General features: G+C 44.5%; 2 protein-coding genes across 3 annotated transcripts; one reads left to right on the top strand and one right to left on the bottom strand.

Moving 5' to 3' along the window:
- Window positions 1–1058: 1058 nt before the first annotated feature.
- On the bottom strand, window positions 1059–17267 carry Hecw (Hecw ubiquitin protein ligase). Of its 2 annotated transcripts, XM_064699895.1 has the most exons (5): window positions 16561–17267; window positions 13670–16497; window positions 13198–13364; window positions 2340–2528; window positions 1059–2271 (listed from the first exon to the last, which is right to left on the bottom strand). In XM_064699895.1, the coding sequence occupies exons 1-5, from the start codon at window positions 16994–16996 to the stop codon at window positions 1197–1199; spliced, it is 4695 nt and encodes a 1564-aa protein (XP_064555965.1). In that variant the 5' UTR covers window positions 16997–17267; the 3' UTR covers window positions 1059–1196. The 2 variants fall into 2 exon arrangements, with proteins under 2 accessions (XP_064555965.1, XP_064555966.1); XM_064699896.1 differs by lacking the exons at window positions 13198–13364; window positions 13670–16497; window positions 16561–17267 and adding an exon at window positions 8576–8710.
- A 508-nt stretch (window positions 17268–17775) lies between these two features.
- rpk (ripped pocket) lies at window positions 17776–19672 on the top strand. Its single transcript, XM_064699893.1, has one exon. It carries the CDS (start codon window positions 17864–17866, stop codon window positions 19583–19585), a length of 1722 nt encoding a protein of 573 aa, XP_064555963.1. The 5' UTR covers window positions 17776–17863; the 3' UTR covers window positions 19586–19672.
- The last annotated feature ends 175 nt before the right edge of the window (window positions 19673–19847 follow it).

The following is a 19847-nucleotide window of genomic DNA, read 5'->3' as shown; positions in this document are numbered from 1 at the left end:
TGGCCAATATGTGTGCCCAGAATATGGACACACATATGCAAATGCATGCACATATATATGTATGTATATATATATAGTCGTACAATCGGTTTTTCTATAATTTTTGTAAATTTAAAAACAGTTCACTTAATTGTTACGAATTCAGTATAAGTTTTAGTTCGAAATATTATAACTAACATACGTATTTTTAATCTTTCAATTCCTAAATGGAACGCATAGCTAATAACGCACACATCTAAAGAGATTTTTTTAAGACTAAGAAATTACAAGCTATTTAAGTATTGGCGTAGAATTTATCATAGGTTTTTTATCACCTTGAATTAAAGTTTTCTGTTTTTAATCAGTTTTGTTCATAGTTTTTTTTTTGATTATTTTTTTTTTGGTTTTTGTTTTTTGGAATGCTAAGAAAAACGATTCAAAGTTTCGCTATGCTTTAACGACGAGCTTTAAGTTGTAAGTTTAAGTTGCAAAGTTCCTTTAGGCAGCTTTAAGTAAACAAGTTCAACGGAACGAACTTTAGTTCAATAGTTCCAAGTCCAAGAGTTGTGGTTCCTAAGCACTAGAGACTGCAGTTTGTCATTGGTTCAGAGGTGTATGTATGTGTATGTGTATGTGTTTATGTTGTGTGTGTGTGTGTGTGTGTGTGTGTGTAGGTGTATATCTTACGACTAATGACTGCAATGTGCGGCGCATTTGGGCGCTGGCAAAAAGTTGTTGAGGTAACGGTAACAGTAACGGTAACGGCAAAATCAAAGCGGCAATTCAAAGTTCAAATTTGCAAGCAACGCGATTTGCCAGCATATAATATATAAGAATAATAATTAATATACATATATATATACACGTATGTATATATGTATATGTGTTATATACTATGATTTGCTGTGGGGTAAAAAACAGTCTGTTGAGCTAATCGATTTGCTGGCAACAACAATATGCCAGCCCGAAGCCACTAATACATACAATAAATACGATGAAAAAAAGCAATATTAATAATAATAATAATAATAATAAGCAATGCGCTGGCATGAGAAAAAAAAAAAAGAAAAAAGAGAAGGAAGAAGCAAACACCATCAAATATCACGCATCAGCTGCAAAATGCAAATCCAAAGCCGAATTCGAATCCGAATCCGCAGCCATATCCACATCCACATGGCAATTAGTGTCTGGTGGCATTTTGTTGTATTTGGCTGTATTTACTCGATGCCAAAGGTGTTCGTTTCCTCGACGGCCAGCAGCAGCTTCTCGTAGAGCAGCTCGGGCGTGGGATAGGGCGGCAGATCCAAGCGATTGAAGCAGGTGTGCGCGCGGGGCAGCGCATTCGGCTTGCCCCATTTCTCGATGCAGAAGCGTCGCGGACCGGTGGAGCCGCGCAGCGCCGAGAAGCCCTCGTATGGTATGCTGGATGTGCCCGTGACGAACTGCAGCAGGCGCAGGCGCTGCTCATTGCTAAAGCGCTCGATCACCTGCCAGAACCAGATGATCACCTGATGGTTGTCGTGGTAGCCCGAACGGTATTCGGTGTTTAGGCGCCAATCGTTGGTATCGATCTCGGCGGTGCCGGCTATAACCAGCTCCAGTTCGCGTGCATCAAAGACTGAGACCAGACGCGAGTCAACCACTTCGTAGAAGCCGCGCACCAGCGACTCCGTTTGCTCCTGCACGCCGCGCTCCAATCGCCATTTGATCATGCGCTCCAGATACTCCTTCTTGTTCTTCTCATTCACAATGAGATTCTTGCCGCCCGGCTTCAGTTCGCGCTCGACAACGCGCCCCAGCAGCTCCTCGGTGACACAGAAGGTAAGTCCCAGATCGATGCCAGTGCCTATATCGTTGTCGCGTATCCACTGCAGCGACTGATGGAACTCGTTGTCCAGCGACTCGAGATCGCTTAGGGCGACCGGCAGACGCAAAAGCGCCTTGTAGAAGGGACGCGTGAAGAACGCATCCAGCAGATATTGATGGACCAGAGCAAGGCCCAGCACACGCCCGCTAAACCGGAACCAGTCGTGGCAGTTGTCCACAAATGCCGACAACGGCGACACCTGCACGGTGTACGTGTCGTTGGCGGAGTACTCGAACAAACCGTAGTAGGGATTGAACAGTTCGCGGGACAGCAGGAAGAAGAATTCGCGCGAGGGCCCGCCATAGTCCAGGCCCTCCTCAGTGTCCCACAGCACGGCCAGACGGCCACGCTGCAGATCCTTCTTGTTGGCGGACATAATCCGACGGAATGCGTCCTCCAGCAGATGGCTGCGTCGGATGTGCAATCTGCAAGCCAACAAAGCGACAGCACTTAATAAGAGTTTCTCCAAGCCAACCATTTGGCATCTACTTACTTCAGCTTGTGTGGTCCTTGGCCGTAACCTTTGGACTCCAGCTTGCGGTAAAAGCTGCGCAGCTTGGCTTCAAAGTCGCGGCGGAATGGCGGCGGCGCCCGTTGCGGCATCCGTGAGCTGAGTACCGGCGAGCCCTGTGGACTGCGCTCTTCAATTGGAACATAGCTCATGATCTCCTGCTCGAAGAGGCTGCGAGAGAGCGAGAGAGAGAGAGAGAGAGCGTTAGTTAGCGAGAGAGATAGAGAGAGTAGGAGAAAGGTCACGTTGAGCGCTGGCATTGAATGCACATGTCATGCAACATGGAGCTTAACTTATCATTTCTGACCCTGCTCGAGCCGGGGTCAGAGCCAGGCGTTAACTAATGGACAAATTTTTCACTGGCCGTTGCTCAATGACCGCAATTGATTAGCTTTCCGTTTTCCCACTAACTAAGCTGACAACTTACTAATGAGACCTATTAACAGCTACATCATCTGTTAAAAGTGCGAATCGGGTGCAGCCGACTGCCCAATACCCTGTCTCAGTCCAGTAACAACTTATATTTATTGAGCTTAATCTCTTTTGATTTATCGATGATCGATTCCAATAATTAGATGATGATTAGGCGACCATTCCTAATATTTTATCGAACAGCTTAAGAATTGATCATTTTAGATTTATTTCCGTTTTCTACTTTAGATCGTTTTTGTATATATATATTATATCGATATTTTTTAGTCATCGTCATCAGTTAATGGAATATTCACCAACAATAAAGGCAATAATATTAATAGAATTAATGTTTCAAGTATAATTTCAGTTTTTCAAATATTTATATTAAATGGTTATCGATTGTTTTTCAGCTCCAAGACAGATTAGTAACAATAAATCCTTTTTATCTAATAAAATATCGAACTGTACTCAACCAAAGTCGCAGCTCAAATACGTTGATAACGTTGACAATACGAAATATATTGCTTACATATAAAACTGAAATGTGGCTAAAAGTCAGTTATTTTCAAAAGGCAAAGTACTGTACGGCAAAAGGGTTGCCACCTTTTCAATTTTCGTTTTGAATACAAGCAGGGTTGCCACTTAACAAACATACGATTTATTCGAGTAGGGCTAAGGGCAGGGAAAGTAAGAGGCGAGTGTATTATTAAGCATTAATTTGTTTTAATTTAATTAATATATATTAGGAGCAAATCTTTGAAATACGTTATTAAATTATAAAGGAAAAAGCCTAAAATTTTTTAACAAATATATAAAATATATATTTATATATATGTATATATATATAATATAATATAATATCATACAAATATAATATATGTAGATATATATTGATATATCGGGATGAACATGAGCACTCGCTGTGGCCAATGCTAGCCTTTTCGTAGGGTAAATTTCATTCGATCGTTCGATTGTGTAGTGCAAGCAAAAATAAATTGCGACCAGCATTAAGCTGGGCCTTGATTTTCCATTTGAAAAACAGCAAAACAAATGATCGAAAAACAAACAAAAAATAGGGAAATGAAAAAAAAAAAAAAACGCAGCCGGAAGAGTTTTATGTGACCGCAGCGGACCTTGATAAGAGAACTGGGCGCGGGACTTTTCCCAATGGGTTTCGCTGTTCGGCCAGAAATCATGGGCTCCAATAATATCTGGCACTACGAGTATATTCTAATTGCCGATTCATAATTTGAGTTGCGTTTTTTTTTTTTTTTCGTCTGTGTTATTTCGCGCTTACTTTTTGACCTTCAACTTGAATTTGAAAATTGGTCAATTAATAATACAAATTATGGCGATCGGTCAAGAGGAGGGCGGGGCAAGTGGGCAAGGGGGCAAGAGCGGAGGTGCGAGTCGTTGGGGCAGCTGCTGGTGCGGAGGGGGCGTGTCCGTGCAACTAGTGACAACAGTTTGGGTGCAATTAACGCCTCTTTTGCGCGGCACGGAAATGACTAATTTCCAAATCCGAAAACAAAATTCGTACAGTATAGAAACGAACTAAAATAATGTTAATTCGAAATGGTAACTGATCGGCAATATAATTTGAGCCGTGTCAAATTACTTTCAAAATTGACTGAAGTTAACAACTTATTAACGGAGAAAAAAAAAAAAAAACAGCACAGGAAATTGCAATTAACTTAAATTAAAAGCGGCAAAAACGCGAGCACGCGCCCTCTCGCGACTTAAAACGCGACCGCGTTTTTTGCCATAACCAATGCGGGCTCTCGTCGCCCACAGTGGGGGCGTGTGGTGCGTGTGGTGCTGCTGCTCTTGGTGGTGGTGGTGGTGGTGGTGTCATCTTCAGTGTTTCTCTTCAAGTGCACTGCGAACTGATGACAAACGTGGGTCAGCAACAATTTTGGGTGTGGTCAATTTTAATTGAATTAGCTTTACGATCTTCCGTTCTTGGAACATGCACAAATATGGAATTTGAAATGAAACGAACGAAAAAACATGGCACGCAATACAAGTGAGGACATGCATAAACCTATTTCCAACTGGCAAAACTTTTAAAAACAATGGTGACTAAACACATAAAAGCTCTTTATAGATATATGTATGTACGAGATATACCCAAGAACATATATCAGCTGATTAATTCTTTAATTTTGACTAATTATTTTATTTCCATTTAATTTGCAATAGAATTTAAAAGTCCAAATTAGTTGTGGTACTTATTATTTTGACCATGACTGTGGGTACACACACACACACACACACACACATATCATATATACACTTTTATCAGAAAGGGCTATTGAACCACTTTGCAAGAACTAACTCATGTATGCACGGCTTATCGGAAAGTAACAAGCCGGATGCATAAATATGAATGTAATAAAAAGAAGCAAATAGAAAACTTCACAATGAGATTTACAAGTGAGTAGAATGCAATCATGAGTACCCATATCTTATATTTATCAACTAAATAAAGCTAGTTGAGTCTCTTTGCTATGCTATATTTCTGCCGAAAGATAAACGATAAAAGCTTAGTATTTAAATTTCAATTTAAATTCTTAAACTCAATTACATAATCTATGCATGTATCTATAACTATTTAATATCTGTTTCAAAAAATCCACAACTGTGAGCGGAAAATGGGTGAAAAACTGAGAACTAAGGAAAAAGAGCTGCTGAATATTGGCTGTGATTTTGTAGTTAATGCCTATTAGATCATATATATATATATTATAAGACAAACACACAGCTATTATTCTTCAGCGATTCTATGTTTCTATCAATATTGTGAGCAACAACATGCTGTGGCCTCAACTCATGCAAAATAGTAGCTGGCTCTAATTGCAGCTCTAGTAACAAGACGTCACCGGAAAACTGCAAATGCATACAAACACCTACATACATATATACACGATATATGTTATTCAAAGATATTCCCAGGCTCAACTTCAAAAAACAAAAAACAACACAAAACGAAATTCCAGAAATATGCATAGTAGATGTACGTACGTACGTACGTACGTATGTGCAGTATGCAAAATATGTTCGTACATCATGAAAATATGAGACGCCTTATGCTGGTCTCTTCAATGCTGAGCATTTCCGCATCAGCAATTGCAACAGCAGCAACAATGACAATGACAACAACAACAGCAGGAACAACAGCAGGAACAACAACTGGGAAGAACTTACTTGGCCCACATGGTATTATAGGTATAGCTGAACTTGGAAAAGAGTCCCATTTGATTGGCGCAACCCTTGGCTGGTTGCAGGGCCCCGCTGGATTCTCAATTGGCGTACTTGAAGAATTTAATTAAATTTTCAATTTAACGAAAACACAAAGTTTTTAGCAGCCACAATTCAAATGTGGACGATCCGAAAACCAAAAAAAAAAACAACCAACTGATATTTGTGGCTTCAGGTCTGCGCAGGTTCTCGAGCTGCGTAGGCGCTGCAGTGAAACCCGTGCAGTTAGAGCGGGCGAGAGAGAGAGCCAGAGAGAGAGAGCGAGAGAGCGAGAGGGCATGAGAGCAGGGCCCGATAGCATTGATAAGGCATATGGCTAGATAAAACCATTGTGGGGGTATTACGAATTTAATAACAAACCGATGTCGCAAGTATGCCAACATCGAGTGTGGGAAGGGGCAGTCGCTATTGCTCTGCTGACGGGGGGAGGGGAGTGGGAGGGGTATGGGTACGGGTATGGGTAATCCGGTGGCAGTTGCAACAGTTGTTCGATTGTCACCAATTTACAATGTGGACAGCCCCAATTCGACGAGTGCCTCGATAAGCGCTCAACATGTTTCATATTGTTTCTGAACTCAATTGATTTCGATTGTTGTGTAATACGAGCGAAAAACACTTCAGCTGGCCTCTCGCCGGATCCTTGAGCCTGTCGTTAGTACTGCTGGGTCATCGGAGCCAAGATCATAAAACGAGAAAAACAACGAGCTCTGCTGCGATACACAACTGAACAATGTTTTTATACCCTGTGCTCCTTGGCAAATGGCCATAAAAATGGGTATATAAGAGTTCAGACTTAAGGCTTGACACATATATCTTCTGTTTTTCGATATCTGCCCCATCTCCATAATATCGAAATTTATCGAGTTTTTAACAAGGTTTCTTTTTAGCATAGCTCGGAGAATATAAGAGCTATGGAACCCGAATTTGGTAATTAGGTTCTCGTATAGAATACACTGATCAAAAGTATGTATACTTTCCCCTGTTCTACCCAATTGTGCTCATATTGGGGTACAATATTGAAAATCGAATGAAAGATACGATCTGCAGAGAACGAAGCTATGCCAAAATGAATCTTTTATGGTGTGGGTTAGAAGAGGGAACAAAAGGAAGCTAGAGTATTTATAGGGTATATTCAAGTCAGCCACTCGCGACAAGCATTAGATTTACAAAAGATGATAACGACGATAATGCCGGCGATTTGTTTGCGTAGCATTCCAGATTCAACCAGAAACCCTGGGACACTTGATAGATAGTTCAGGTTAGCGTCTTCTCTGGGTGGCGGTGGCGGTGGCAATGCTGCAACAGAATCGTGAGAACTGCATCATGTGGTAAGGAACTGCGAAAGCCGAGCTTCCTCTGCACTCTGCAGCGCTATGAATGGCGCAATGTTTGGGGCATGTGCAAATTGCTTTGTACGCTTTATTTGTGGCCATTCAATGGCAAATGATTCACGTGGCGTTGATTATTCGCCGTTGTATATAGTAAACAAATGGAATGCAAGCGTGTAATATGAGAACTCAGGATGTTGACGTACTTGTCCGTACCGCTTGAATATTATAGACGGATAGACGGATACACGGATAGATGGAGTGGGTTAATCTTTTCGGTTAAACAACTTTGCAAGAATTCTTCAGATATTAATCTATTCAAATGCTTTACAGAACGCTTTCAAATTCCTTCAGCACTTCCGCAAGTTTTGAGCCAAATATTAAAAAATTCCATCTCTTTCAAATTGTTTCGAAATGGTCGCAAGTCCGAAGACAAAAATTGACAAAGCTTTGTTCCGAATATCACTTTCAAATTCCTTAAAAAACTTTTGCTAGCTTTCAGCCAAACTTTAAACAGACTTTAAAGCTTGGCTTAAAAAGGGAAGGGGTAAGATGAGTAATGAATTCTAATACGACGTTTACAAATATTCGGTCAAGGTTAAAGCTAAAAATCTTAAAAATGAAAGCCAATCTTTTGAAAGCCTCCTATTCTTAACAGATTGCCTGCATTTCGGACAGCTATCAGATTTTAAAAGAGTAAGAGATATATGGAATTAACTAAGACAGAGAAGCATTCACGTCCTTTGTCTCCGGGAATAACTTATATTATTAAAGATTATTTTAAATTATTTAAAGATCATACTTGAGATAAACATAAAAATTGTATTAAACATTGAACTGATTTATGCAATTAATTTATGTGTACTATACTTTGTTGACTTCATAAAAACTTACGATAAATTGAAAGCATAATTTGAAAGATGTTTAAAAAAAGTAGACATATTTGTAAGAAACATTTTGGACTGTTTATGCCAAGTGTTGTGAAGCACTTTTAGAAAATGCATTAATTATGAATCTCTACTCCACACTTGTATGTATGTATTTCACAAATGCAAGTAATTCCCACAAATTTAGTCATGATCCAAGCGCACTCCGATTATATTTGTTGACACATAACCGGCTGCTGACCAAGCGAGCGTAGCTAAGATGGGGCTAAGGGTTGCGGGCAGCAGAAAGAACTTGGGATTTGGGATTTGGGCTAGGTTAGTTACTTACACGGCCCACACGATGTAGGCGGCCTTGGATAGAAAGCCCATGTTGTAGCACGCCCAGAGCCTTGACCAATGGATGGTTGAACATGCCGTTGAATGCTTGAAATTCTTTCAGAACTGTTCGCGGCACAGATTAAATGTAACAGAAAAAAAAAAACTAAAAACAAGCTAACAGTTTTAATTTAATATTAAGTAGTTCGGTTTTTTCTTGTTTTCGTATATTTATTTATTTATGATTTATTTTTTTTTTTCGTTTGTTGTTATTTTGACACTGCGGCGACTTGCACGCGCTGACAGTTAAAATGCTTCTGTTTTTGTTTTTGGTGTCAGTTTTTTCAGTTTAAAGAGGCGCGCGAAATCGAACGAGAACAAAAACAACAACTACAACTACAATAACGGAGTCAGAGTCGGAATCAGTGTCGGAGTTGGAGTTGGAGTCGGAATCGGAGTCGGAGTTAGTTTTTATTAGAGGCCGAGGCGCGAACCCGGCGCATTTATAATGTCGAATAGCAAACGCAGAATGGACGCGTTTTGTCTAGCGCCCAGCCGATAAATATGGAATTGGAAATGGAATTAAGCGAGCGCACAAAATAAACAACAACTACAACAACAACAACAACAACAACAAAAACAAAGCAAAGAAAATTATTTAATTGTAGTTCTTTTTTTGTTTGTGTGTGCCGAAGTGCAGCCGAAGCGCAGACGAACCATTGCCGAACTTTAAGTTCTGCTGCGCCGACGGCAGCTGCTACGGCTACTGCTTCAAGAACCAATAGACGCTGACGACGCCGACGCTGACGACGCCGACGCTGACCGCGACGGCGGTGTCAGCTGTGCAGCTGCTGCGCAGCTCCGGCTTAAGGGGGGCTGCGGCTGACTCATGGGTGGTGCACTTTTTGATTACGATTGCGCCGATTGCCGGAGGGCCGAAGCATGTGTGCAACGATGACGACTGTGGCGTTGGTCATGGTTAAAGCTGTGGCTCATCACCCGATCGCCGGCTGCTATTTTTGTATTTGGGGGAGGAGGGGTCTCTCCGACTGGGTCTGGGTCTAGGAGTGGGGGCTTGTAGTTTGACCTAAAGGCGCGTCATGCATTTAGCACGCCCGACTGTGCCAGCCCAAGCCCAAGCCCAGGCGCAGGCCCAAGCCCAATGAACTGTAAACCATGCGAGACGACAGCAACCAACGGGCAAGATTCTCCTTCAATGGGTCAAATAACAAACACAAATAGACCCTCAACAATAACTGAAAAGCTGAAAGCTTGTCAACGCTTCAGTTGTGACAAATACGCTGCCCCAATGATCATCAACATCATCATCATCAGCATCGGCATCATCATCATCGACATCATCATCAGCAGCAGTAGTAGCAGCAGCACCGTTGCCAATAATGACGATGACGTAGTTGCCACACCCCCCAACCCCGAGTCGGAACGCTGCAGCTGGAGCCGGCGCTGAAACCCTGCCTAGCCAATAAATTATGGTTTATTGGCAACGCTCATTTGCTGCCGGCCGCAGCCCCAAAAAAAAAAATTAACTGAAATTGAGTTAAACAGCGTCTCGTCGCGTCTCTTCTTCAAGGGATTAGCACGAAAAAAAAGTGGAGTGCCAAGCGCAAGGCTAACTAGTATTTTTAAATTCTCTCTGAAAGGGGCGCGGCTAAAACTAAATCTTACACATAATTTATGAAAAACAGCAATATGATGATAAGCTGTTCGCACAGGGTGACTCATGTGTCAGATCTGTACAATTACTGAGTGGGAGTGAGAGGGAGAGAGGTATTGTGATTGAGGCCAGATGTTAAAGCTTTAGTGTACATTCAAGTGTTGTAAATTTACCGATATAATTTGACATTAATTTGTAGAAAAGTCTTCTTCTTTTTTGAAGAGCACGTCCTTTAGCTAATAGACAATTTTAACTTGGGCTTTGCGAGGACGTATTGTTACTAATTAAAGTATAAATGGCGACACATATTCTTGTCTCCCTTTCCCCAAAACACTTTTCTCTTCTTCGTGTTTTGAGTTGGAAAATAATAATAAGTAGAGCGATTTAAAAGTTATACGCAATATCTAAGAAAACTTGCGTACTATTTTTTGCCATAAAAAAGTTTGCGATATATCACAGATGTATGTATGATTTTTTAAAATATACATTATATTTAAAGTAAGCAAGTATTTGGGGTTTACGCAAATAATATAGATAGTATTTTCGGGTTAGTATATTGGGTAGATTTATACATTTATCATACGAAATAAGTAAGTAGGTAAAAGGGAAAAACTTTAATGCAGAGAACTATCTTTCAAGCACTCTCTCTATCTCTTTCTCTCTCAGTCTCCCTCCCTCTCTCTCTCATCCCATCGTTTACTTTCTCTTCTTCTTTCAGTCTCTCTTTCTTTCCAACTCTCACTATCTCTTACTTTTACTCGTTATAGTTTATAGCTATATTTTTGTGAACTTGTATTTACATATGTTCGTGTGTATTTTTGTGTATTAAGTCAATTCATTATACAGGGTATCTCCTAGTTGAGCACTCTTTAAAACTGCATATATATATATTCTCCATCAGTATCAACGCCCACTCTATTTATTTATTTTGTTCTTTAAGGTATCTAAACTAAACTTGGCATTTACGATTTCTACTATACTCCACATATAAGAACCAGACCTTATCAGTAACGAACAAATATATACAAAATATCTCTAAAAAAACAATGGAAAGAAATTAGGGGCTTCACAAATTTCCTGATATCTGTAAAACCGCAAGCTATATATGACTTTCTGTTGTTTATTTTATAGTAAATCTTCAGACAAACTCAAATTTCCTAAATTGTAAAGCGATAACAGACTGAAAGAAGTAAAAAGTATGCAACATTTAAATGGAACACCCTGTTAAGGGGCCTTCCCCACTTTGATCAAGACTCAAACAATTTAGTTGGAGAAAAATATTGTTAGATTCGACCCACATTTGGCAAGATGAGCCGAATATATAGAGAATAGTTGAACGTGGGATGCAATATCATCTTATCAACATGCCCATGTTTGTGTGCACTTCCACCAGGTAGGTGGAGTGTCCACTCCCACGGCAATGCCAGCTTGGATTTGTTCGCCCGCTTTTTGGGCAATGAAGTGCAATGAAGCGCGATAATTTGTCTAATTGAATGCAATTAAATCGAACAATTTCAATTAGTTGGGGCTGAGCTGTTTGGAGCTGTCTTAGATAATGCCAGCTAATCTGTGGCTTAATCTGTTAACAACTTGTCAGATTAAGGTCAGAAAATGCATGTGAATATCTCATGTTTCCTCAATAGTTGTGGTTGAGTCAACATTTTGAAGAAACATTCGCAATTAGACAATAAATATCAGCCAGCTAAGTAGCTAATGGCTCAGGAGTTGGTGCTGTAGGAGGTTTGGGCAATTTGTAGCTTTACAAATATTTTGTTAACCTCGCAAAAAGTTATTGCTGTTGTTGTAGTTGTTGTTGTTGTTGTTATTAAAAGTGTTTTGGAAAATAAGTGAACAACCTTCGCAGCGATTTTCAAATGCAATTAACACACACGCAGTCGACAGAAACGTCGCCGAGCGCACTGAAGCAGGACGACCACCGACCACCACCACAAACACCACCAAAAGAACCACCGACCACCGACCACGACCATCGGCCAGCAACGACCACCGATCGATCCATCGATCCACCGCTGACGAAGACGCAGCAATGCAATGCAATTTGTGCCAAAGCCTTTGCCAAGTGCATCTGATGACTATGACTGTGACTGTGACTGTGACTGTGACTGTGACTTCGACTGGCAGTGGTCGGCACCAGGGCTACAGACGCAACAAGACAAATTGCTCTAGTCGGGTGTGCCCAACTCGTAGATACCCTGAACGCCGAGACGAATTACCTTTGAAGACATTCCAGCTCCCACCCATACATGAATGAATTCTCAGTTTACGCTAAAGCTCATTCTTCCCTTAATCATTCTCCGCACACTATACACTATACGTTCATGATAATCTCGGGGCTTATTGTCCGATCGGAATGGGCATAAAAATGGCATTCAGATTTTAATGGGAACGGGGGGCCTAGAAAAGGAATATGTGTATACTATACAAGTACATACATACGATATTTGGTGTAAATAGCTGTCAATGTTTTTAAGTTTTCTCAAAATCGGTAATATTGGTAATGTGTGAAGATATCGACAATAAAAAATAAGTTTCAAGTCTGTAGCCTTCGTAGTTTCCGAGATAGACGCCTGCACACAGACGAACGGAAGGATGGATAGACTAAGCACCTTGTCCGGTTTAAGAATATAAACATTATGGGATCAAAAATGCTACCCATAATGTTCGGACTATAAGCACCGACGCTCTTCAGGAATACATCCCCGTAAACAGCGCAGCAAGCGGCAAAGGACTTGCTTGGCCAAAAACCTATTTCTTCTTTTGGCCAGAACACTAGATTTCGAATATACATATAAAGGGTATCCAGACGATTATCCCCACAATTTCATCTCGATCTGATGGAGCTCAAGTAACCCTCAACACCAATACGGTTTTGGCTCTTTGCCAACTTCAAGCCTGGTCATCATCCGATCCTTGCCGAATATATTATGTTAAGCACTTACCTAAGCACTATAGTCAATTGTAGATCATGGCCCAGACGCTCCAAGGCGGGCACGCCCTCAACTCTCAGAATGTTAATCTTTTCGCGCAGCGATCGGGACACTGTGTGCTGGCCCTGCCGTTCACGTAGAATCTCCAATATGTTGGGTTGTCGCAGAAATGCAATAACCTGCCATGAAAACCAGGAAAATAAATGGGTTACAATTAAGTCTGACAAGTAAAAGATTAACAGAGAATCGAAATTCGTTAGTTCTAAGTAAAGACAAGGTTATTTTTTGCTTGGGAGAGAATATTAATCCATTGAGATGGGGGAACAGCCGAAACCCGAGCCAAGGCTTATGAAATTTTGGATGCATAATTCCACACAATTCCACATACTTGTTGACTTAGGGTAGATATATGTATGTATATGTATATGTAAACATGTGTGTATCTGTAGGGATAATCAGTTTTGACTATGTTTCGCGTACTCACCTTTTCATTGTAAGCTATCGGCACATCCTCTGGGCCAGATGCAGTGGCCCCGCTGGTGCTGGGTCCGCCGACGGCGCCGCTGAGGCTCAGCGCGCAGGCAATGGCCGCCGCCGTAGTGCAGTTATGTGTGGATGCAGCGGCGGCGGCGGCGTTGGCGGCTGCTTGATTGAGACTGCCCCGGCATGGTCGGGGTGGTGGCAGCGGCGGGACGCCTGAGACCGTTGCGCCGGAACTGGAGCTGCTGGAGTTGATGTGGCCGCTGGTGGCCGAAAGGCAATTGCCATCAACCAGATCCGGATGCGGCTGGTGCAAATATTGGTGGTGGTGGTGCTGCTGGCGATGACGAACAACGCGTGGACATTCGACCGGCAGGCGAGGATCCATGAAGGACGTCTTGCGATGCTGGTGGTCGATGAAGAACTGCTTGCCCGACTGATCCACTTTGGTCTCCCAACAGGAGGGCAGCTCGCGGCTCAGCTGGGCAAATGTGTTGACAAGCGCCACCAGATCCTTGTTGTACTGATAGCGCTGGAAGCACTGCGGATCGCGACGAATCCGCATAACCATATGCTTAAGTGCCGCGTTGCGATTGTAAATGGCCAGCGCCGCCTCATTGGTGTGGAGCAGAGAGTAAAAGTCGGGACGGCAAAGCATCAGCACCGCCGGATGTATGGCCAGATTTGGCGAGGCGGGCGGCACAGCTGCCCCAGCCCCAGCTCCAGCGCCAGCCCCAGACCCAGACCCAACAGCGCCAGCGGCAACAGTAGTGGATGACGCCGTTGTGGTTGTCTGACCACCGCCACGAGGAAGACCATACAGCTGATTGTGACCATGGGTATGGCCATGGGTATGGCCAGTGGACGGGTCGGCAGCGTGCAGCGACAGGCGATTCTCGTTGGTGATGGTGCGCCGTATGGACTGATAGCGTCTGTCCAGCTGCTGGCGATGATGCTGCTCGCGACCGCCGGGACCCGTGCTGGGACCGGGACGCTGCCACGAAGTGGTCCGGGTTGTGTGATCAATATAGAATATACGCCCATGACTGTCCATGCGTGCCTCCCATGCGGGCGGCAAAGGCGGCTCCGTGCCATTGAAACTTCCGGCACCGCTACCGCTTTCCATGATGCCAGCGCCCGCGTCAGAGCTTGCGGCAGCTGCAGCCGCTGCTGCCGCTGCCGCCGCTGCTGCTGCTGCACTGCGTTCCGGAATGGAGGGCAGACGAGTGCTGCTTATGTGCAACATATCATTGTTGTCATCCGCATCCGCATCCGCATCTGCATCCGCTGACTGCGCACCGGCGCCGGCTGGCGAGCCAGGCGGCGTCTGCAGTTGGTTGTAATCCAATTGACTAGAGTTCGGCTCGACTGTGCCGGCAGTGCTGGAGTTGGCAGTGACGGCCTGCAGACGCGCATGCCGGCGCGCATGATGTGTGGGCGTGGGCGGACAGATGAGTCCGCCAGCAGCTGCAGCTCCTCCGCCGCCGCCCACTCGTTTCAACAGTCGCTGCTGTGGTCGCTGTGCATGAAAAGTGGGCGCACCGATTGGCGGCGGCGCCATGGGCAGCGGTAAAATTGTCTCCAGGCCACCGACGCCGCGTCCACGCGTGGGCGAGTGTTGCTCGGGACTGAGGCTGAGATCCAGCGGAGAGACGCTGCGCGTGGAACAGCCCGAGGGCGGACTGCGCTGACGCTTGGGCGACAGCAGCAGCCGTGGCGAATTGCTGCTGCTGGCCAGATGATAAGGCTCATCCGTGGCCGTTCCAGTGCCGGCGGCCTTGCCATTGGACAGGGCACGTGTCAAGGGTCGATGCTGTCGCAAATAGGGAAAGTGATGGCCCCCAAGGCCATTGGAGGCGGCAACAGCAGCACTGCAGCTGGCGCCAGAGCTGGTGCTGGCCATGCTGTTGTGCTGCTCCTGGAGGGGAAACGTGGGAAACTCATACGATAAATGGGCGGGCACCTTCTGGGTGCTGATCGTATTGATGTAGCTGTCGGGTCCAATCTTTTTCTGGATGAGCGGCTTAAAGCGCATGGGCGGTGGACTGGCCTCCGGCTGGCCGAGCAGGCGCAGCGGCGAGCTGTTATTACTGCTGGCACCGCTGTAGCTTGGCCCATCCTCCGGGTACATGCGCTCATCCGTATCGAGTATATCAAATTTGAAGACATCACCCTGCAGCTTTAGCTCGCGTCCTCCAATGGCGCGTGGCGGCCACGACCGCTCTAGCGGACGATGCTGTGGAGGCTGTCGCAAATGCTTTTGTCGACTCTGCGCACCGCCGCTTAAATAGGCACTGGCCTGCAGAGCCGCTGCAGCGCCCAGCAGACTCTCGACGGCAGCCGCCTCTTCGTCCACATCGTCATCCTCCTCCTGTTGGTGCTGCTCCTCATCCTGTTGCTCCTGGAGTTCGGAAACGCTCAGCGTGTCTACCATTTCAGCGGGTACCGTTTCAAAGCATTCGCGCGCCACCCACAAATTAAAGCTATCGCCATTGGATGCCGTCGTCGTCGTCGTGACTGCAGCACTTGGTTTGCTTTTCTTCTTGGAGCCACCGTTTTGTGGCGACAGCGACCAGGACTTGCGACGGGCACCGCCACCAACACTACAGCTGCCATCGCTGCCAATGCTGCCGTTGCACGAGCTACTGGGCGATAGAGTCGCTGCCGATGCCGATGCCAATGCCGCGCTGCCGGGCATCTCGCAGGACTTGGTCGTAAGCAGTGCCTGATGCTGATTTCGTGGTCGTGACGAATCGCTGGCAGAAGCTGAGGCTGGCGCGGCTCCCAGCTGGCTATTTTCGTTGTTTGTCTCATATTGCAAGTCTCTTGGAGCTGATAGAAGATTGCTCAAATTAGTGGATCCAATAAAATGAGAAAAGCGAGTGAGTCACTTACTGTGGTTGCGCATCACAATATCGTTGTTGTCATCCAGTTCTGGCTGCTGCACCTGCCCAATATCCGGCTGCTGCTCTGTGTGACCGCTATTGCTCTCATCTTGCTCGGCATCTGCATCGCTAACATTCACTCTGACGTCACTAGCCAATGTCAACGCACTTTGGAATGCCGTTTCGAGCTCATCGCTTTCATTGCCATTGCGCGCCTCGAAGTAAGCATCCTTGGCATCATCATCATCCCCATCGTCATCATCATCAACATCCTCACCATCGTCATCGTCATCGTTGTCACCATCATCATCATCATCGTCATCATCATTATCCGCTTCCTCGTCATTCTTATGCGTTGTTGTCACTTGGCTGTCTTGCTCAGCATCCGCTGCGCTCTCAACAACAGTTACGATGCCCGCTGCGGTAACGTGCGCTGGAGGTTCCATGCTGCTGCTCCAGCGTTACCCCACCCCAACTGCTGCTGCTGCTGCTCTACTTTTTTATAGATTTCTTGTTTCGCATAATATTGGCTGCTACTGTCACTGGCTGCGCTTCTGCCTGCTGATGGTGCTGGCGCTGGTGCTGCTGCTGCGTCGTTCTGTTCTTGCTATCGATAATTTTGAATGTTACCAAACAGCTGTTTATTGGACCTTCATCTTTAACCACCACTGTACGCAGTGTACAACAACATTGCCCTATTTGTAACAACACTGTAATAGACAAATGAAAACAAAACGTAAACAAAAGTATGACCAGCAGCAAACAAGTGTGCCCAGCATGTTTTGGTATTTTAGCTGCATGTGCCAACGCTATAATATACTAAATAATTCCGAAGGGATTTTTTGAATTTTTGCCGCTGGCACATAAGGAAACCGAATGCAGCACGAAATATATTGAATGGAAACCGCTACTAATATCTTATGTTGATTTAACGAGATCGTAAAATGGATATGAACAGCTCTGAGCGTTAGTTAAAAAAGGATGTTGAAGAGGTCTTCTTAGTTATATATTAAGGCAATACTGAAGTTAAGAAATAAATTCCCAATCAGCGCGCCAAGCTTTTACTTGATTCAAAATAATTAAATATTATAATATATTCAATTATGAAACAATAAATCAATGTATAAGCTATTAATACACTACATATTCATATTTCTAGGTCATGTTCGTGACACGATCAGCATATGTACTTGTTACAAAGCCAAAATTACGGTAAAAAAAAAAAACAAACATTTGATCATCGTTTAGTGCTAAATTGCGTGAATTTGCCTACCTGTACAAAAGCTAATGATTCCTGTAGTCTTGTTTAAACCATGTTTGTGCGCGCCAAGAGGTACGAAATGGATGGCAGTATGTCTGTGCCCGATTCAGACATGGAGAGCAACAACGACGGCATCGATCTGACATCGAAAAAAACGCGCCAGCCGGCGGTCGGAAAAACCCTATGCAAATGCTTCGTAAATACGTACCATGAATACTGCCAGAACTCCTCCATACACGGGGTGCAGTATCTGGGCGAGGAGAAGCGGCCGATTAAGGAGCGCGTCTTTTGGCTTTCTGTGTTTGTGGTGTCCATTTACTGCTGCGCCACGCTGATCAACAGCGCCTACACCAAGTGGAATGAGACTCCGGTGATTGTTAGCTTTGCGGAAAGATCAACGCCCGTATGGAATATACCCTTTCCGGCGGTCACCATATGCTCGGAAACAAAGCGTGTGGTAAAAGCGAAAAGCAACAATTCCTTTGCGAATCTCTACAACCAGTTCTCGCATGATATGCGAGCGACGCGCATTTTCAAGCCACAAAATATTACCTCCATTGAAATGGAGGAGTTCCGCACGCTGCTCCATGTCTGCAATACGCACATCATCGATCGTGATATGCCCCTAATACCTGGAGAGGATCTAGACTATTTTGCGGTGCTGGAGCGCATGCTGCCGCCCTTCGAACGGTATTTCTTCTATTGCCGCTGGCTAAGTCGGTTCAACGAGTGCGACAAATACTTTCGCATAACGCTGACAGAGGAGGGCATCTGTTATACGTTCAATGGAATGCGGCCGACCGATATTTATCGTGAGGACACGTATCAGTATAATCACAGCGAAGTGGAAAATGTCACACAATCGACCTGGAGCCTGGAGACGGGCTATGATCCGGCCAGCGATGTTGAAACATATCCAGCTCGGGTGCTCAGCGCCGGTGCCCGTTCGGGTATATTTATGACGCTGCAAAGTTTCAAGCAAGAAGTCGACTACGCCTGCCGTGGACCTGTGCAGGGTTTCAAGGTGCTGCTCCATGCACCGGACGATGTGCCGCAGGTGTCCAAGCAGTTTGTGCGCATACCCATGGGCAGGGAGGTGCTTATTGCCGTTAAACCCAGTATGATAACCACATCCGTCGGCATCGCTGAATATCATCCACAGCGGCGACAGTGCTTCCTTAGCCACGAGCGATCGTTGCGCTTCTTCAAGGTATACTCCGAGTCCAATTGCCAGCTGGAGTGCCTGGCCAACTTTACGCTGACCAAATGTGGCTGTGTCAAGTTCTCGATGCCACGCAGCCTCGATATGCCGGTCTGCGGAGAGGATAAAATCTATTGCTATAATCTGGCCGAGCGCGAACTGCTTGTGCGCGAATTTCATCGCGTTCGCAGCCTTAATGTTGTCGGCGAGGCGCCGAGGGGCGTGGAAACTGCATGCAATTGCATGCCCGCTTGCACATCGCTGGTATACAACACGGAAATCTCACAGGCCAACTTTGATTTGGAGGAAATGCTGGCCGCCGAAGGCGACACGGAGTTTATGCGCGACTATCCCGGCTCTCAGATGTCCAGGCTCTCAATTTACTTTAAGCAGAGCCAGTTTATCACCTCAAAACGATCCGAGATGTATGGCGTGACTGATTTTTTGGCCAACTGCGGCGGTATCTTTGGTCTTTTTATGGGCTTCTCAATACTTAGCATGGTGGAGTTGTTGTACCATTTTACTTTGCGTTTCGGAGTCAATCTGAAACATTTGTTCAAGATGGATTTATAGATCTCGGTAGGCAAGGTCAAATTTTGTGCTGTTCATCCGCAACTCGCATGTTGCGCATGCAAAACAGATCAAAATTCCTATAATAAGTATATGAATTGTTTTTTTTTTTTAATGTTATTTGTTAAAACATTTTTTATATACAACATATTTTTAGAATTATTTTTGTGAAATTTCAATCCAATACGCAAAAAACCTGTATAAAGCAAAACGAAATTTTTAAAATATTTACAAAACGTGTCTTTGAATGGATTGCCACTGAGTC

Source organism: Drosophila montana, unplaced genomic scaffold (genome assembly GCF_035044405.1).
Source record: "Drosophila montana isolate Dmon_TW-CO22-7 unplaced genomic scaffold, ASM3504440v1 contig_1624_1, whole genome shotgun sequence".
In the NCBI taxonomy this organism is placed as follows: Eukaryota; Metazoa; Arthropoda; class Insecta; order Diptera; family Drosophilidae; genus Drosophila; species Drosophila montana.
The sequence above is the reverse complement of the archived record's forward strand: the minus strand, read 5'-3'. Positions and strand labels throughout refer to the sequence as shown.